General features: G+C 31.8%; 1 protein-coding gene across 1 annotated transcript in view; it reads right to left on the bottom strand.

Annotated features, from left to right (window-relative positions):
- Positions 1-4,128: 4,128 nt before the first annotated feature.
- Positions 4,129-16,408, bottom strand: part of LOC115878000 (protein lin-28 homolog) — a 55,594-nt gene continuing 43,314 nt past the window's right edge. Inside the window, exons 3-5 of the mRNA XM_030894355.1 lie at positions 15,811-15,983; positions 11,677-11,828; positions 4,129-4,615 (exon numbers count right to left, since the gene is read on the bottom strand). Of these exons, the coding sequence (XP_030750215.1) occupies positions 4,587-4,615; positions 11,677-11,828; positions 15,811-15,983 (354 nt within the window). The 3' untranslated portion in view covers positions 4,129-4,586. The remainder of the gene's footprint in view (positions 4,616-11,676; positions 11,829-15,810; positions 15,984-16,408) is intronic.

Genomic DNA, 16,408 nt, shown 5'->3' on the forward strand with positions numbered 1-16,408 from the left:
TTATATTTGTACTGAGGATCACTGTTTGAACATTTTAACAGCTATTGATATAAAGTATAAAACATTTTGAAGGGTGTATACAGGGTTATTTTCGTTATCTGGAAGAGTATTGTACAAAATGATGAATTTGCTTCAATAAGCCGAAGAGCTAGTGAAACATAGAACGCAATTTGATAGATACTCAAATTTTGTATCAGATACAGGCAAAATATACTAGATTTTAATTTAAATTGAACAAATTATTGTCATTTACAGCAAGTAATTGTCCACAATTGAGGTTATTACGTAAATTTCAGTGTACATACATAAATGTGGTACTATATTCGTAAGAGGAAATGGGAAAATAGTTGAAGTATTTTCAAAAAATTGAAAATGTTTCAAAACGGTAACATTTATATGAGAAAAACCTTAATTAAATCTGTCATTATTTTAATTGTGGAAACTAAAAATGTAATAGTTATAATAGTATTCAGAGGCTCCATTTAAAACTACCACTTCACTATTTTGATATATACTTTTTGAAAATAAATTTAAATTGGAGTTCTAATTGATATAAACAATTTCTGGATTTGAACAATTTTAAAAATAATATTTTGCTAAAAATCTAACCCCTTAGCTACACTACTCCATGTAGAATAACGCAAATAACCCTGTATAAAAATTAAGGTTAGGCACATTTTGTGTTTATTTTACAATGATTCAAAGCCAAAAAATGGGATAAATTTCACTCAATCCGTTTTCTACAACATAATAAATATTTGTATTTGTATCTAAAACTAATTCTCATATATTATTCCATATGGAAATTTTCATTTAATAATCATTCATTTTCATATCAACGATATCTTTATTTACTAGTTTGGCCCAAAATATTCCAATAAAAATATTTAGAGCCATATCTGTATTAAAAGTTGCTTACCGTGAGATTTAAGATTGTAATTGAACAAATTTCGTTGAAATAAACAAGTCAGTGTTTCAGGAATTGGTCCCAAATATTGTAATATAATTATTCAGTGGCGGCTCGTGAATTGTGAAGAAGGGTGGGTACAACCTTCCAAAGAAAAACTTACCTATTAGCTATTTTTAGTACATATAAATACTGTCCTAGTTTTCATACAAGAAATAACGTCAATATTTGATTGTATAAAGTTTGATGTAAAAATATCATCGTGCTCTCAATTATGTACTTATTTCTTTCTTTTTATCATTCTTTTTATCCTATCTTTGCCCCTGTACCCTTGAAGACGAGCCGTCACTGTAATTATTTAAAATCTTACTAGAATTAATACTTGTGCTTCTCATAACATTTTAAAGAATTGCCTCTTGAAGAAAAGTAATATTATTTTGTGTGAACTTTTTTTTAGCTGGAATTACTTATAAAACAAAACAACAAAACATCCAGTATATTAGAAGCCTCTGCAAACACAAAATTATAAAAATTTCTCTGTGGAAATGCATCATTCTCCGAAATCAGTTACATGAAAACATGTTCCCAACTTTACATTTTAAACACTTTTTTGTGTAGGTATGAACTTAATCTAGTAGATACTGTAATTTAGACATCAATACCGTACCGAGAAAAAATAACGCAAACAAACCAAACCAAAACAAACCAATCCAATCCAAAAATTTTGCGTGTCTATGTTTAGAAACTTTTCTAGCATGAATAACAGAAACGTGTTTTCATGTAACTGGTTTCAGCTATTCATTAAAAAATTGAAAATTATGCATTTTCGCAGAAAATTTTTCTTGAATTTCTATTTGAAAAGGCCGAGGAAAAGGCTTTCAAATAGTATTTGAAAGCCTTTAAATAAAATACTTCTTACATAACTGATTTCAGCTAAACTAAAAATCAGCCCTGATTTCAACTAAAGTTGAAAAACCCAAAAAGGATGCATTTCCGCAGAAACTTTTTTGTGGCATACTATTCGAAAAGGCTTCCAAATACTAAATAAACAAATATTTCTTTCATAACTGATTTTAGCTAGAGAATTGAGCCATTATTTTTTATCACGGTAGTTGTTGGTAACTATTATACTATTGTTAAAAAACAATATTCGACAACAACTATATTGACATTGTTTATGTTACCTTTATGTAAATAAATATAAAATTAATGTAAAACAAAAATTCGTATAGTCTAAATATCTTATATAAATATATAAAAATAAGTCTATTTTGAGGTAGTCAAGTAAATATTTTGTACCCTGAGCAAAGAAACCTAAAAACTATATACCTAATAATAATTTAATAACCACTAAAATTCTATAGCAGGCCTAATTTTAATGTAACATTTTCCATCATTAAAAATAAGACTAAATGCGTTTAAAATTAATTGTTATCTTAATTCCCATTAGCCTCCACAAACTTCAAATTTAAAATCACTAACTGTTTATAAAACATGTCCTAGTACCGTATGGGCGAAAAAAAAACGGCTGGAAATGTTTCCGGACACATAAATATACAGGGTCGCTTTTATGTATGGAAACGGTCGATTGAGTAAAATATAGGAGATACCGCAAAAAGTTAAATACAAAAGTTATAGGATTTTTAAATATCTATCAGCGAGTAATAAACTTAAATGTTACAGGGTCGTTCATAAAGTCGTGGCACATCAGAGTTTCATTTTTTTAAATAGAACCCCCTGTATATTATTACATATTTCAATTCTTTCTTCAATTCTAAGCAAAAATCGAAATACACCCAATGTACCTCAAAGCAACCGTTTCCGAGTTACTGAGCTTTGAAAATATCAGTTAAAAAATTCGATTTAATTAATTTCGATGTTTTTGGTTTGATTTAATGATGCCATTCTGTCGAAACTGTAATATATTGTAATGGGTTTTAAATTCCTATTAGCTACTAGTAAATTTAAGTATACAGGGTCGGTCATAAAGTTGTGTCACATCAAACTTTATTTCTTTTAAATGAAACCCCCTGTATATCATTGCATATATAATTCTTCCTTCAATTTTAAACAATAATCGTAATACACTATGTACATAAATTGAAGAATTGAAATGTTAAACGAAAATTTTGTAATTTCCAGACTTGTTATACTCTCATTTATAAATGCATCTATAAATGCTAAGTTGAGAACTAATATCAAATATTTTAAAGTATCACAGTTTCGGCAAAATGGCGTCGTTAAATGAAACTGAACATATCGAAATTAATTAAATCAAATTGTTTAAGTGATATTTACAAAAGTCAAAAACTCGGAAACGGTTGGTATATGAGGTACATTATGTGTCTTTAGATTTTTACTTAGAATTGCAGGAAGAACCGAAATATGTAATAATATACTATTTAAGTATAATAATATACTATATTGGGGGTTCTATTTAAAAAACTGAAAGTTTGATGTGCATTGACTTTGTGACCGTCCCTGTATACTTAAATTTATTACCCGTTAATAGATATTTATAAACCTTATTACTTCTATATTTAACTTTCGGTACCTCCTATATTTTACCTAATAATCGACCGTTTCCATACATAAAAGCGACCCTGTATTTAAAAAAACTGCTTTCTCGAATTTTAAATTCTACACTGTTTAAAAATAATTTTTACTCAATATGAAAATAAATTACAACCTTCTTAAGGCTAACAGTAAACGCTAATAAAATATAATAAAAGAGTGTCTCAAGTGAAAATATATTTATAAGAAAATAATGCCTATAAAAGTCATTGAATCTTAGTTAATTGAATTGAGATGTGATATTATAGTACAACTATATTGTGAATAGTTAACTGTTATTGTATAAATATATTTGTTTGTGGGAGTTGTTAGAATCCATTGTGAAAATTAGAACAACAACTTTTAAACACTATCTGCAACCGATAAATAGATAGAAAACTGTATGTATTAAAATTAGGCATTAATTATTAACATTTCCGAGATGTAGTAAGACGCCTTTAATATTTAAATTTAAATTCGTAACAAAAATATTTTTGTCTTCTTTAGAGATATTTACAATTTAATATAACTGTAGCATATACAGGGTGACCCAGACTTCCAAAAAAAGCTCTATATTAAGATTCTGGTTTGTGATTTTCATTTTATTTTTTTTACGTAATGAGCTAAATAATATAAAGTATTCTAATTGGAAATATACAAAAATATACAACTTTAGTTTGAAAATATGTTTGAATCACCCTGTATGTTGTTAAAAATATTTTCAAAATGTGCGTTACCCTTACCCCCAGATTACGTAAAAAAAAATGAAATGAAAATCACAAACCAATTTAATATAGAGCTTTTTGGAAAGCCTGGGCCACCCCGTACATATAAACATGTTCAGTTTTGTTAACATTTTTTTTAAAGTTATAATTTAAAATCTACAATAAAACGTAATTAAGCAATAATTAAGCTCTTTGGTGATTGAAACGTTTCATTGGTCATCCAAATTTCATACATTATAACTTAATTTCGACCAAGTAATTACGAGTAATACTATACATACACTGTATATCATAATATACGTACTTTATACCATACGTATTTGCTTGAACTGAGTAAACTGACCAAAAATAGCACGAGAAATAATTTTATACAAAGACGTCTGTTGATGGCTTATACAATATTATGGTGATTTTTCCATTGGTTCTGGGTCTGAAAAATAAAATAGAAAATAATGTTAGTATCTATATCTACAGGGTGGTCCGAACTGTATTCCGGAAACTTCGGCAGCATATCTTGCAGCTAAAAATAAGTAAAAAAGTTCGTATAAATGTATGTTCTAAAATGCTTATTAGTGATGTAAACTTTAGTTACTTATATCACAGATTATACAGATTATAATCTTTGTTTTTTCTTTATTGTTTTTCGTGGTTCCAATTTTCGGAATCGGGCACTAGTTAGGTGACTAGTTTGCGCACATAGCACGCCCACTTATGGCTTCTAAAATTGTGCACAGCGCCTGACCGGCACAGTTATTAGAGAGATATCGGAAAACCCAATAGCGTCATCCGGTATTTACGCGTACGATATGCGCGAGTCAACGCAACACCCGCTAATAACGTTACCGCCTGACGTAATTTGCGGATCGATTACACCAAGCGCTCTTTCTAAATAACCTCTGATAACGTTTAAAAATTGCTCAAATGGGCATGTGCGGGTATCATCTATCTCTACAACCGGAGCCGGCCGACGAGATCCTTTATTTTAGGTTATGTTTAAATTGTTTTGAATTATTGCTTTAGTTTTATTAGGTAATTTGATATTTAAGTAGCTGGGATTAGTTTTAATTAAATAAATATGGCCCAAAATATGGATTCCACCTCTTCCAATACTAAAGAACCTATAAAGAGTCTTAGGTTTACAGCAGATGACGACTTAGCCCTTCTAAGAGAATTTGTTGCTTGTTGTCCTAAACCCATTGGCAGACGTTGAACAATAAAGCACTGGAAATAAGCACTTTAGCCCTTTAGTTTTAAAATACCTAGTAAACAAAACAATTTCAAAGTTTTAAATTCAAAGCAAGGTTAAGTTTAACCTTGCTTTGAATTTAAAACTTTGAAATTGTTAACGATTACTTAGAATTGAAACTTTTTAACGATTACTTAGAATTTTTACATCACTAATGCTTATTTTCGGAGATACAGGGTGTAGAAGTTTTATTTTTATTTCGATTTGTTTTCAAATAATTTTTGAAGTAACGTCAATATTTCGATGAAAATTGTGTCTGGAAGTTTTTTGACATGGGAAATTTGATTTTGATGTCGATACGCCACCTGCTTGTAGAGTGCGCCTCCTACATATTTTTAACTGGTTTGAAGAGTAATAGCTTTTCGTCCGTTCCTGTATAAAACTACTAAGTGAAAAATATATATCACCGTGATTTTTTACGGAAAAAAGCCTCTTGGTAAAAACCGTTCCCAAGATATTTAGAATAGAAAGAGTCAATACATGTCATTATTGACAAAAAATAAACATGTTGAGTAGATAGTTATTTGACTGAAATGATAAATTATTTTTTTAAATTAACATAAATTTTTCTTCGAAAAAAATATGATAAACAGTTTCTGTTGAATTTTTGGCACAAAAACATTTCTAATTTATGATTTCAGCGTAATAACTATTTAGTAAACATGTTTAATTTATGTTAATGACGGCAGGTATTGATAATTTCGATTCCAAATATCTCGAGAACCATTACTCGTAACGATTTTTACCAAGAGACTTTTTTTAAGTAAAAAACGTCGTAAATGTATTTTTTTTTACTCAATAGTTTTATACAGGTACTGACGAAAAAGTATTACTCTTCAAACCAGTTAACAAATATGTAGGTGGCGCCCTCTACAAGTAGCAGTCATATTGGCTTCAGAAATTATTTGAAAAAAATCGAAATAAAAATGAAATTTGTACACCTTGTATCTCCAAAACTAAGCATTTAGGACATACATTTATAGAAACTTTTTTACTTATTTTTATCTGCATAATATGCTGTCTAAGTTTCCGGAATACAGTTCGGACCACACTGTATATAAAAACTTAAAAAACATATATTTTTATCAAATTGGTATTGATTAATACAGGTTTAGTGATGAGAGAGACTGGTCTTGGTCTTGCCCAAAAAGTAAGACCAAGAGCGATTCTCCAAGCCACCAAAACCAAGACTGACCAGTGCAAGATTGACGCAATACCAAGACTAGTATGCAAAACTTTTTTTTACATTTTGTATTTACGTCCCATCTTTAAATAAATAATAATTAAAAAAAACGATCCTTTTATTATTTACCCTGCACTCCTATAATATTTTTTCCAAACGTCACACAAGTATTAATTTTTGCAACGCGATTCACAATATAAAAAAGTTATTTTAACGACTAGGCATAGAAGTAAAGCCAAACTTTTACACCTAAGCACAAAAGTACGAATATTAAACTGATATAAAGTGTCAAATTAATGAACGTAACCGTAGTTTCTCGATATATAATTACTTACTCGAAAGTTAGTTACTGATCGAAAAGTCGGCGTCAGGGTACGAACATAGTGCAGGCAGGTTTCTGCTTTCCGGCAACCAGCGCCGTCTCTGGGGACCTACTCTTGACCACATATCGCTCACATCTCGCATCGCCGAAAAAGCCATATAACAATACACGTGATGCGTAACTTTGCGTATATGCCGTGTATTGTTATATAGCTTTTTCGGAGATGCGAGCAGGGTTCGGAAGTAGTTAATTAAGAGGAAATTTACCTGATTAACTAACCTAACCTAACCTAACCATATCCAAACGCCGCTCCCGCCGCGCCGGCCCCGCACCTAGGGGTATTTGGTCTATAAACCTGGCCAAAAGTGAAATATTTTTATTTTCATTTTTTATCTTAACTGAATACAAATCTATAAATACTAAATGTAAGCGCGTTTATTAGCTTTTTTAAGTCGTAAGTTGACTATCAAATAAATAATATATTTCAATTATAAGTATGAATTATCTTGAGTGTATTCTGAAAATTTCTAAGATTATAAAATAGTGGAATTGTTTGTAGTGCTTTTTACAAATTGTTTATAATAACTGTCATGATGGATACAGAGCCAGCTGGCAAGTCCTGTTTTATGCCATATTTTTATTTTGAAACGTTTCCTTCTATTCTATTTCTTTATAATGTTTTATATTTAAAAAATCAGAGGCATTTTTATAAGGTGTAAGACTATTCGGCAATATTCCGCATGGAAATTAGTATCCGTTCAGTGCTTAAAGTCTCCAGCTTTGGAATATGTACAAAAATCTTGCCAATATTTGCCACTGCCAAAAAAAACATTGATTAAAATAGATTCTTAAACGAAATAGTCTTTACCCTATAACACCCATCCTCGCTCAAATATCGTCTATAATATACAAATTACTTTCTTGTTCTAGCATCCTCATCCAATTGCTTGGTTTTGCACAGAATGCACCCTCTCCTCTAATAATTTGATCGGTGGAAAGGGTTTCAGAGCAGAGGAAAAAATATTGTGTAGGAAAAACAAAATGGGGTTCCATATTAGCACCCTCTCCTCTAATAATTAATATTACTAGCAAAAAAGCAAAAAAATCATAAAACATAATTTTGGCCAACTTTTAATTCTTAATACCCTCTGTGCGCCGTCGGCGCCTGCAAAAGCAGAAATAAATAAAATTTCGTTCCGGTAAAAGCGAGAACGCCGATGAACGCTGGTTGAAGGTGCCTACCTGCTTTCACTGTGAACTAGCCGATTTGATAACACGCATTAATTTTTCAAGGCTATAAGCGCGAGGCGGCGCGGAGCTACTTTGTACTCATATACAGGGTGTCCCAGAAATAAGTGCAAGTATTTTAACTGCCCAAGTAGCATTTGGAAGTTATCTAACGTCGGGTATACGTCGCGTTCAATAAACCCGACGTCGGGTACCAACGTCGGTTCGACCGCCTGACGACCCTTATTTGCACCTCAATGGGGTCGCCTCGACGTCGGTATCTGACCTAATAGGGAATGTAATTCTACCAATTACCAACGTCATATTACGTTGGATTTTAGTCACTTAAAATTTGTCGCTAAGCACTTACGTTACGTTTAGTTTCATGGTTTCATATTCGCTACCATAAAAACCTAACCAAACTACCTAATTACAAATGGATTCATAATCACTCCTTGAATATAACTATAAGTGCCTGCCTAATTTCATATTATAATAATTCTACATCATTAATCCAGACATCATTTTTGTCAACGGAAGTCACTTTTTTGATACCTATATCTGATTAAAATACTCCGGAAAACAACGAGCGCCTTCAAAATTAGGTAGATTTATGGAATAAAAATATCTATAAAAAAGTAACTCGCAAAATATTTTTTTTATTTTCTAGCTGGTTTAATCATAAAACTGTACTGTGGTTCCCCCCAAACTCAACCTTATCAATATTATTCTACTAGAAATGAGAATGTGAATATAAATTTTAAAAACAAAAAACTTACAGAACAGATTTTAAAATGGCTGACAATCGGATACTTGTTAAGAATGGCGGATTTCTGTGTCCGACTTAATATGAACTACCAATATACCAATTCCGACCGGGTCTCCAACATTAGTCGTCTCACGCGACCGAAGTCATCAAACCGGACGACCGGCAATCGTATTATGACGTATATAATTCCAACGTACGCCATGTAACCTCACTTTGCGTATCAGTGATTTGTGGATTTGTGCAACTATATCTTAGTTTTTGTTTTCTCCTTAAAAAAATGGGCAGCCACTTTTTTTAAGATAGTATATATACAAAATTTAAAAGAATTGGAACCTCACATGTGGGCGGAGGATGGGGTCTGCTGGTTTCCTAAGCTAAAAAATGAAATTAAGATGCACCAGTGTAGTGCAGCATCTCTTCCGGATAAAAAGCATTCGTGGGTGGAGGCAAGACATCACTACTACTATTACAATTTTGCAAAAGCCTCCACCTCTTTCTGTAAAATATAGGTGAATGTCTAAATGCCTTTTTAGTGTTTTTTTAGGCATAAGTTTGTTTACAAAAACTTTTTATTAGGTTATGTTCATGATGTTCATTAGGCCGCAAATGCTACTTAATGAGCTGTATTTACGGACGTAAATAGATATATGTAAATTAGGTTATAAATATGAACATAAAATACACCAAAATATAATTGGACGTTACTTTAGGGATTATCAGTGAGACGTATAGTATTCGGACAACGGGTAGACGTCGGGCTAGTTCAAGTATATGTACGTCGTGCAAGCCAACGTGGGAACGACGTTGAGAAATTAATAAAAATGGTACGTTGTTATTTTGTACGTCGACAGATCGTTGGATTTACCCACTCGGATCCAACGACGTCGCTTTTAATAGGAAAGCGACTACATTTGCACAAAGTCTGACGTCGCTTCAGGTCAGATTTAGTTCGAAGTCAGATAGATGCTACTTGGGTCGTAGTATATTTCAACCCCAGAAACACGCCTATGAGTTTTTTTTCGAATTTTTTGAAATTTTTTTTGGATTTTTTTTTATTTTTTATTAAAAAAAGATAATTTCTTGATAATATGGCAACATAGGTAGTAGAATAAATTTACAAGAAAAAAAATCCAGAAAGGATCAAGTGGTTCTCAAAATTTTAGCAAAAATCATTTTTTTGGAAATTTTCAAAGTAAAATAACTCCGTTATTTTGGACGTATTTGAAAAACGACAAAGAGAAAATATGTTTCTTTTATCGAGATCTACCACCCCTTCAAATACTTGCACTTATATCTGGGATACCCTGTATAAAACAATACAGATGATGCGTATACGCAAAGTTGCGAACGATGTCAAGAATAGGTGCCCAGATTGGCGCTGGCTACCAGAAAGCGGCAAACCTGCTTGCACTGTGTTCGCACACTCAGCGAGGGATATGATCGCTGTCATTTTATATGTGAAATTATATGGGGAATGTCATCGATCGTCATTTATAAGAACTGGACGCCGTTTCTGTTCGATCATACGGTTTTAATTTTAAATATTTTTATATTATTTGTGACATTTGAAAAAAATAGCATGTTCTATTCGGAGTAAAAATGACTTTTTTCTACGATCGTGCGAAAAGTAGCAATTTTTACATTATCTGCTGTATTAAAACTCAATTTTTTTACACTAGTGCAAAAAACACCGTGACATTATTAAAAAACGAACAAAAACGAAGTATAACCAAAAAAAAAAGAATACTAAGTACCAATACTGGACACCTCGCAGTAACATTCCGGAAAAGAGTTTTAAGTGAAGAAGAAGAACCCGAGACCTGCACGAGCAGAAATAAAAAAAATTGGCCAGGAGACATGTATAGTCGCCCATACCAAAATATGTTAATAGAAAGTTGGTAGGCAGTTCTTTTAGTTTCAATTATCTCAAAAACTGCGACTTTGACTGATTTTGATGTTATTACAAATTTTGTTGCAAAAATTATTCCTAATCTTAAATTGAAAACCGCGTTTCGCTATCTACTGTAACTTTGGAGTTACTATTTTTTAAAATTTTTAGCTCTCTCCCATACCCCCTTACCAACCCCCCAACCCCACCAAAAATAATGGCCAGATTCTCGGGTGCCACAGTATTTTTGTGCCAAATTTGGTTAAAATCGGTTCAGCGGTTTTTGAGTTACCGGGTTACAGACAGACGTACAGACAGACACCATGAAACTATTTTGTATTTAGGTCATTTATGACCTAAATAACTCATTTTGAGTGAAATTAAAAAAACTTATTTTTGGCCGATCTTAATAGCCTACCATACCTGTTGGTATTGTCGGCTCATAAAATTCAAAAGACTAATGGAAATGAAGTTTGTCCATCAATTACCCTAGCGAAATATCAACTATATTTATTATTTATACTAAAAAAAATTCGGACTTCCATTGTGTTTATTTAATTTAACTTATAGAACATTTAGGGTACATATATCATTGGCCGAAACGTTTGTGTACGAAAAAAAACGTTCAGTTGGCTTGAAAATGACGGTCGATGACAATCCCCATATATTTTTTTATATAAAATATCAGCGATCTTCATTTCATAACATCGCTGACGCTGTTTTTTCGATCATATGCTATATGCGGGTAATAAATTTGTAATAAAAATTGTTTGAACCATGTCAACTAAAAGCTATTAATGTAAATAAGTTGTATTTAAAAATTGCTGCTTAGTTTAGTGTTATACTAGACTGGTACCTTTATTTTCGGTATTTGAAGGTCTTTCTGGTTTTGTGGGACAATCGGCGATTAGATGCTCCTCACTTTTACAGTTATGGCATCTTTTGGGTAAAGGTCCCAACGTACATTTTGCCGCTATGTGATTCGAAAATTCTCCACAGTTGTAACACCTGAAAAATTAGAAATAAATTAAATTGCAGCAAATAGGGATTTGTTGCGGATAGACTATTAAACAGGGTGTCCCAGAAATAAGTGCAAGTATTTTAACTGGTAGTATAGTTCAAACCCAGAAACACGCCTATGTGTTTTTTCCGCGAAAAAAAAAATTGAAAATTCATTCGAAATTGACACTTTTTGATATTTATTTGAGATTCGAAATGACCATCTTTTAGGCACTAGTATCTCAAAGTGTCACTTGTTTAGGCACTAGTGCCTAAAAGTAAAAAATGAAACGTCAGAAACAATGAAAATATTTATTTATTATAAATCTTAAAGGTACAATTATTTAAATTACTAAAGTGAATACAAGAGGCATCCAACTTTTCGTCTCTAAGAGAAATACAAGTTGTAGGAGTCTGAGTAAGTAAATTTCTTGTACTGGCAATGCTGGTAGCTTCTGCTTCTACGTGAACTGCTTTTAATTTCTTATTTGGCTTATCTTTCTGTCCCATGATTATTTTTGCTATTTCGGTTTTCTGTTCAATTGAATGTTCAATGTAACCTTCAGCAACCAAGCTTGATCGCCAACCTCCATGTCGCTTTAAAACTGTTATGTCCGCTCCTGAATCTGCCAGCACTGTCGCAGAGCTGCGCCGGAAACAATGACCAGTGTATTCAATGGCGTTGGAGAGTTCAAGAAATTCCGCTATCTTTTTTGGCATACCTCCAATTGTATTGATTCCAACTACATGGTACACCATTGATTTTTTCGATACGTCAAGAAAAATCGCTGATGTGTCACATTGAGTGGTCGAAGTTTTGCGTACTTACGAAAAACATGCAAGAAATTGATACCATCTATTGGTCTCTCAGTAATCGTAAACACTCTTGGAAAATGACTTTTTGTATTCGGAATCTTCACGGTACAGTAATAAATGACTGATAATCTTTAATGGCATCGGTCAAAAACGCGATTTCTTCCCTCCTATATGCTCCAAATCTCCAACGATTAAGAAAACTTTAGCTAACAGGAATTCTTTGTCGTTCTATTTCCAGTTTTGTAAATACTTTTGATTTCTTTGTCTGATATCCGGAAGCTTTTCTTAAAAATGCAATAAGGTTAGTGAATTTGCTAATATCTACGTTTCTGTTTAGGTAAATCATGGTGCGGAGCATCAAATATTTACTCCACAGAGTTGACGGCTTTAAGGTAGTGGATAACTTCCGGAAATATTCTGAACATGTTTTTCTTTGACCCAGGTTTCAAAGTTGTTGTAGGTGGTCTCGTATAAGATTTTCGACTTCTCGGGAACTAACGTGGATAGTGCAGTTTCAGCAGCTTGTTGAATATCCAAAGACTCGTCATTATCATTCATTTTTTCACAAAACTTTGTAGGAAATACGGCGACGTTTGAACCTGATAGAACTTTGTCATTAAACAATGCATAAACAATGCCTTAGAAACCGATTACCAGAACATTTTAAAAAATGTTTAAGAATAAATAATAATAATAGCATGAAAATCTCAAATTATCTGCTTTCACAAAAAATCTTATATGAAATTCGTTGCGAAAAGAGTGTTTTAAGCACTCGACGCATTGTCCAACTCGGCTTTCGCCTCGTTGGACGATTTTGCGTCCCGTGCTTAAATCACATTCATTTCGCAACTTGTTACAAAAATAGCTATTTTTGGAAATTTTCAAAGTAAAATAACTCCGTTATTTCGGACTTAAAAAAGAGAAAATATGTTTCTTTTATCGAGATCTACCACCCCTTAAAATACTTGCACTTATTTCTGGGACACCCTGTATAGTAATCCAGTCTTTACTACCAACCATGTATATATAAAGCCTATTTTGAAAAAAACTGAAAATTATCATGCTAATACTTAAAATATATAATTTTATGATTGGACAAAGTATTTATATTTTGTATAATAAATAATATACGGTTAGGTAGGGATGGCACATGTTTTTTGAAACACCCTGTATTTATTATAACTAGATGTAATAATCCGCCAATATCTGCAAAAAGGTTAAACATTTTTGAGCACTTTAAATACAAACAACGTTTTTTAATTCTACATGTAAAAAATATGTGTTGCATTTAAAAAATTGAGATAACGCATTGAATTGTTCCTGACCACGTCATATAAAGAACTCTGTATAAGATACTGTGAGTTGGTTCATGGATTTATTATGTTATCCTGGGTGTTTTGGAAAACATTGTAGTAGTTATTAACAAAATTTAACTGATCCTTTTTACTTATCCTGTTTTTAACCAAAATATAATAAATATTATTTACTCAAAATTAATTTTTTATTACTTAGTATAAATAACATGGCCGCACCGCGATGAATCGTTTGAAATCAAAATATTCAGCAGTGTTTCAAATTTAAATATGGTACTATATGCCGATGTTTCTGTACAGAACAACCCATTACAGTCACAGCTGTAGTGGGGTGGGTCTACTAATAGGGCATTGTAAGCTGAATAGGCATCTTAAAGCTAATGAGCTTGGATGAAGCCATGTCTGATACGGCAGGACATTTTATGTCGGTTAGGTTAGGTTAGAATATTTTTACCTAATAATACAAATAAATAAATAATTTGTACAATAATATAAGTGAAATAAGGAAATGGTATAGTGAGTTATAGCCAATTCTTATCTTTCTTGACTAATTTTACTTATTTGGCATGGTATTCTTATTCTGTTTTGATTTATAACTTATAAAAAGATAGAATATATTATTAAACGGTTCTTTACAATAAATGTTACATTACGCAAACTAAAACTTGAAACAATAATATCACCAACCCATACACTTTAATTTATTTTAGAAAATATTCTCCCCTGTCTCTCTCTTCGAGTGCATCTCTTAATTCATCGAGGAGGCCCATGCAATTGGTCCACCTCTTCGGATCCCTGAGTTTGCATAAGTATGATATAAATAATTTTTAACATTTCTGTCATTATGGGGTGGGGGGTGTCATAATGAAAGTTGTGTTGGAATCACTCGATTGATGCGCGACTATCTAAATTTAACTTTTCTAACATGTCTTTAAAACCGTTCTCTAAAAGACGTAAGTAACGTTCAGCGGTCAACGTATCCTCGAAAATGTATGACCAAGAAAAGTTGAACCAATAATCCTACATGCTTTTCTTCATTTAAAAAATTATATTTACAATTTTTGTTTATTTTAATTTACAAAGTTTGGATGTGACAGTTTTGCATTTCTGAAGGCAACGACGATTGAACTTGTTTCCATGGCTAACTAAGTGAAATTGTTTTAAAATTATAAGAATTGGCTATAACTCAGTAATTTTTCAAAAATAAAAACATATTATAGCTTATATCGCTGAAACGCTTAAAAAATGGCGCTTTTTATGTTGTCATGGCCAACTATGGTTTCCATTAAAAAAACATATGATTGTCTGATATGTCAAAAATGACATGCTATAGAAAAAAAAACGGAGGACGCAATCTCATTTAGGATGTGATTATCTACAACTTTTATCTGAAAATTTTTTGTCTAAAATAGATTATAATGGAATTAGGGACAATTTATAAAATAGTCAAATTTAGTTTTTTTCGAAATATCTAGTAAGCCATGAACTTTTTAAAAAATCTGAAAAGCGCATATTTATGACCTCACAAAACTGCAATTCTTTCCCCATTTAAGCGACTCTCTATCTCCAGTAGTTTCCGAGATACTCATAGAGAACATCGTAGAAAACTCATCCTGTAGATATGTCATAAAAACGACTTCAATTAAATTATATTGATTTAAGTCTATACGAAAATTACTTTTATATGAACTTTTTTATGAAGTAAAATGATTTAAGTCAAAGACTTATGATTTAAGTTAATTTTAAACTGACTTGCAGTTCTGTATTGGACTTTCTCTGAGTAACGAGCTACCCTGTATATATTTTTATTATTTATTAAATAAATATTAGTATTATTAATGTTTTTGAAAATTATTGTTTACCTTATTTTCCGATAGCGCTTCTTTGAGGCCAGCTTTCTGTTCGATCCTTTACAGTCAGCGCCCCCTGGACCGGTTACTTTTACCGCTTCTAGACCTTTTTCGGACGATTTGCACGCGTATTCGACTTCCTCGTCGTCGCCCAAAGAACGGAATCCTCCCATTTGAATGACGCTCTAAAAATAACACAAACAGTTTTCATCTGGCTGGTCAAAGGAAGGTTTCTGAAAAGTAGAGCTTATTTTATTTAGACCTAAAATACAGAGGTTACATTCATGTATCCCAGATCAAAAATATTTTTATTTTTAGAAACATTAGAAAAGGAGTGAGGGAGAAGAAACAATTTTTTGATGGTTTTATTTGAGTTTTTTTTTGTTTGACAAATTTGAACTTTTGCGTTTTAGGTGTGTGTTTTTGTTTTATATTATTTAATGTTTATTTTATAATTAGTTTTATGCAAAGTGTAAAATCTAGAAAAACCTATAGTCACGACTTCAACCACAGTGACATTTTTGTGAACCTTAGAAACTATAGCTTAATTATCTGTGAAGAATGTTATAGATTTTTGTTACACTTTTTCAGCGTTTTCAAATATTTCCTC

The sequence above is a fragment of the Sitophilus oryzae genome, unplaced genomic scaffold (genome assembly GCF_002938485.1).
Source record: "Sitophilus oryzae breed Bouriz unplaced genomic scaffold, Soryzae_2.0 scaffold_1062_pilon_pilon, whole genome shotgun sequence".
In the NCBI taxonomy this organism is placed as follows: Eukaryota; Metazoa; Arthropoda; class Insecta; order Coleoptera; family Curculionidae; genus Sitophilus; species Sitophilus oryzae.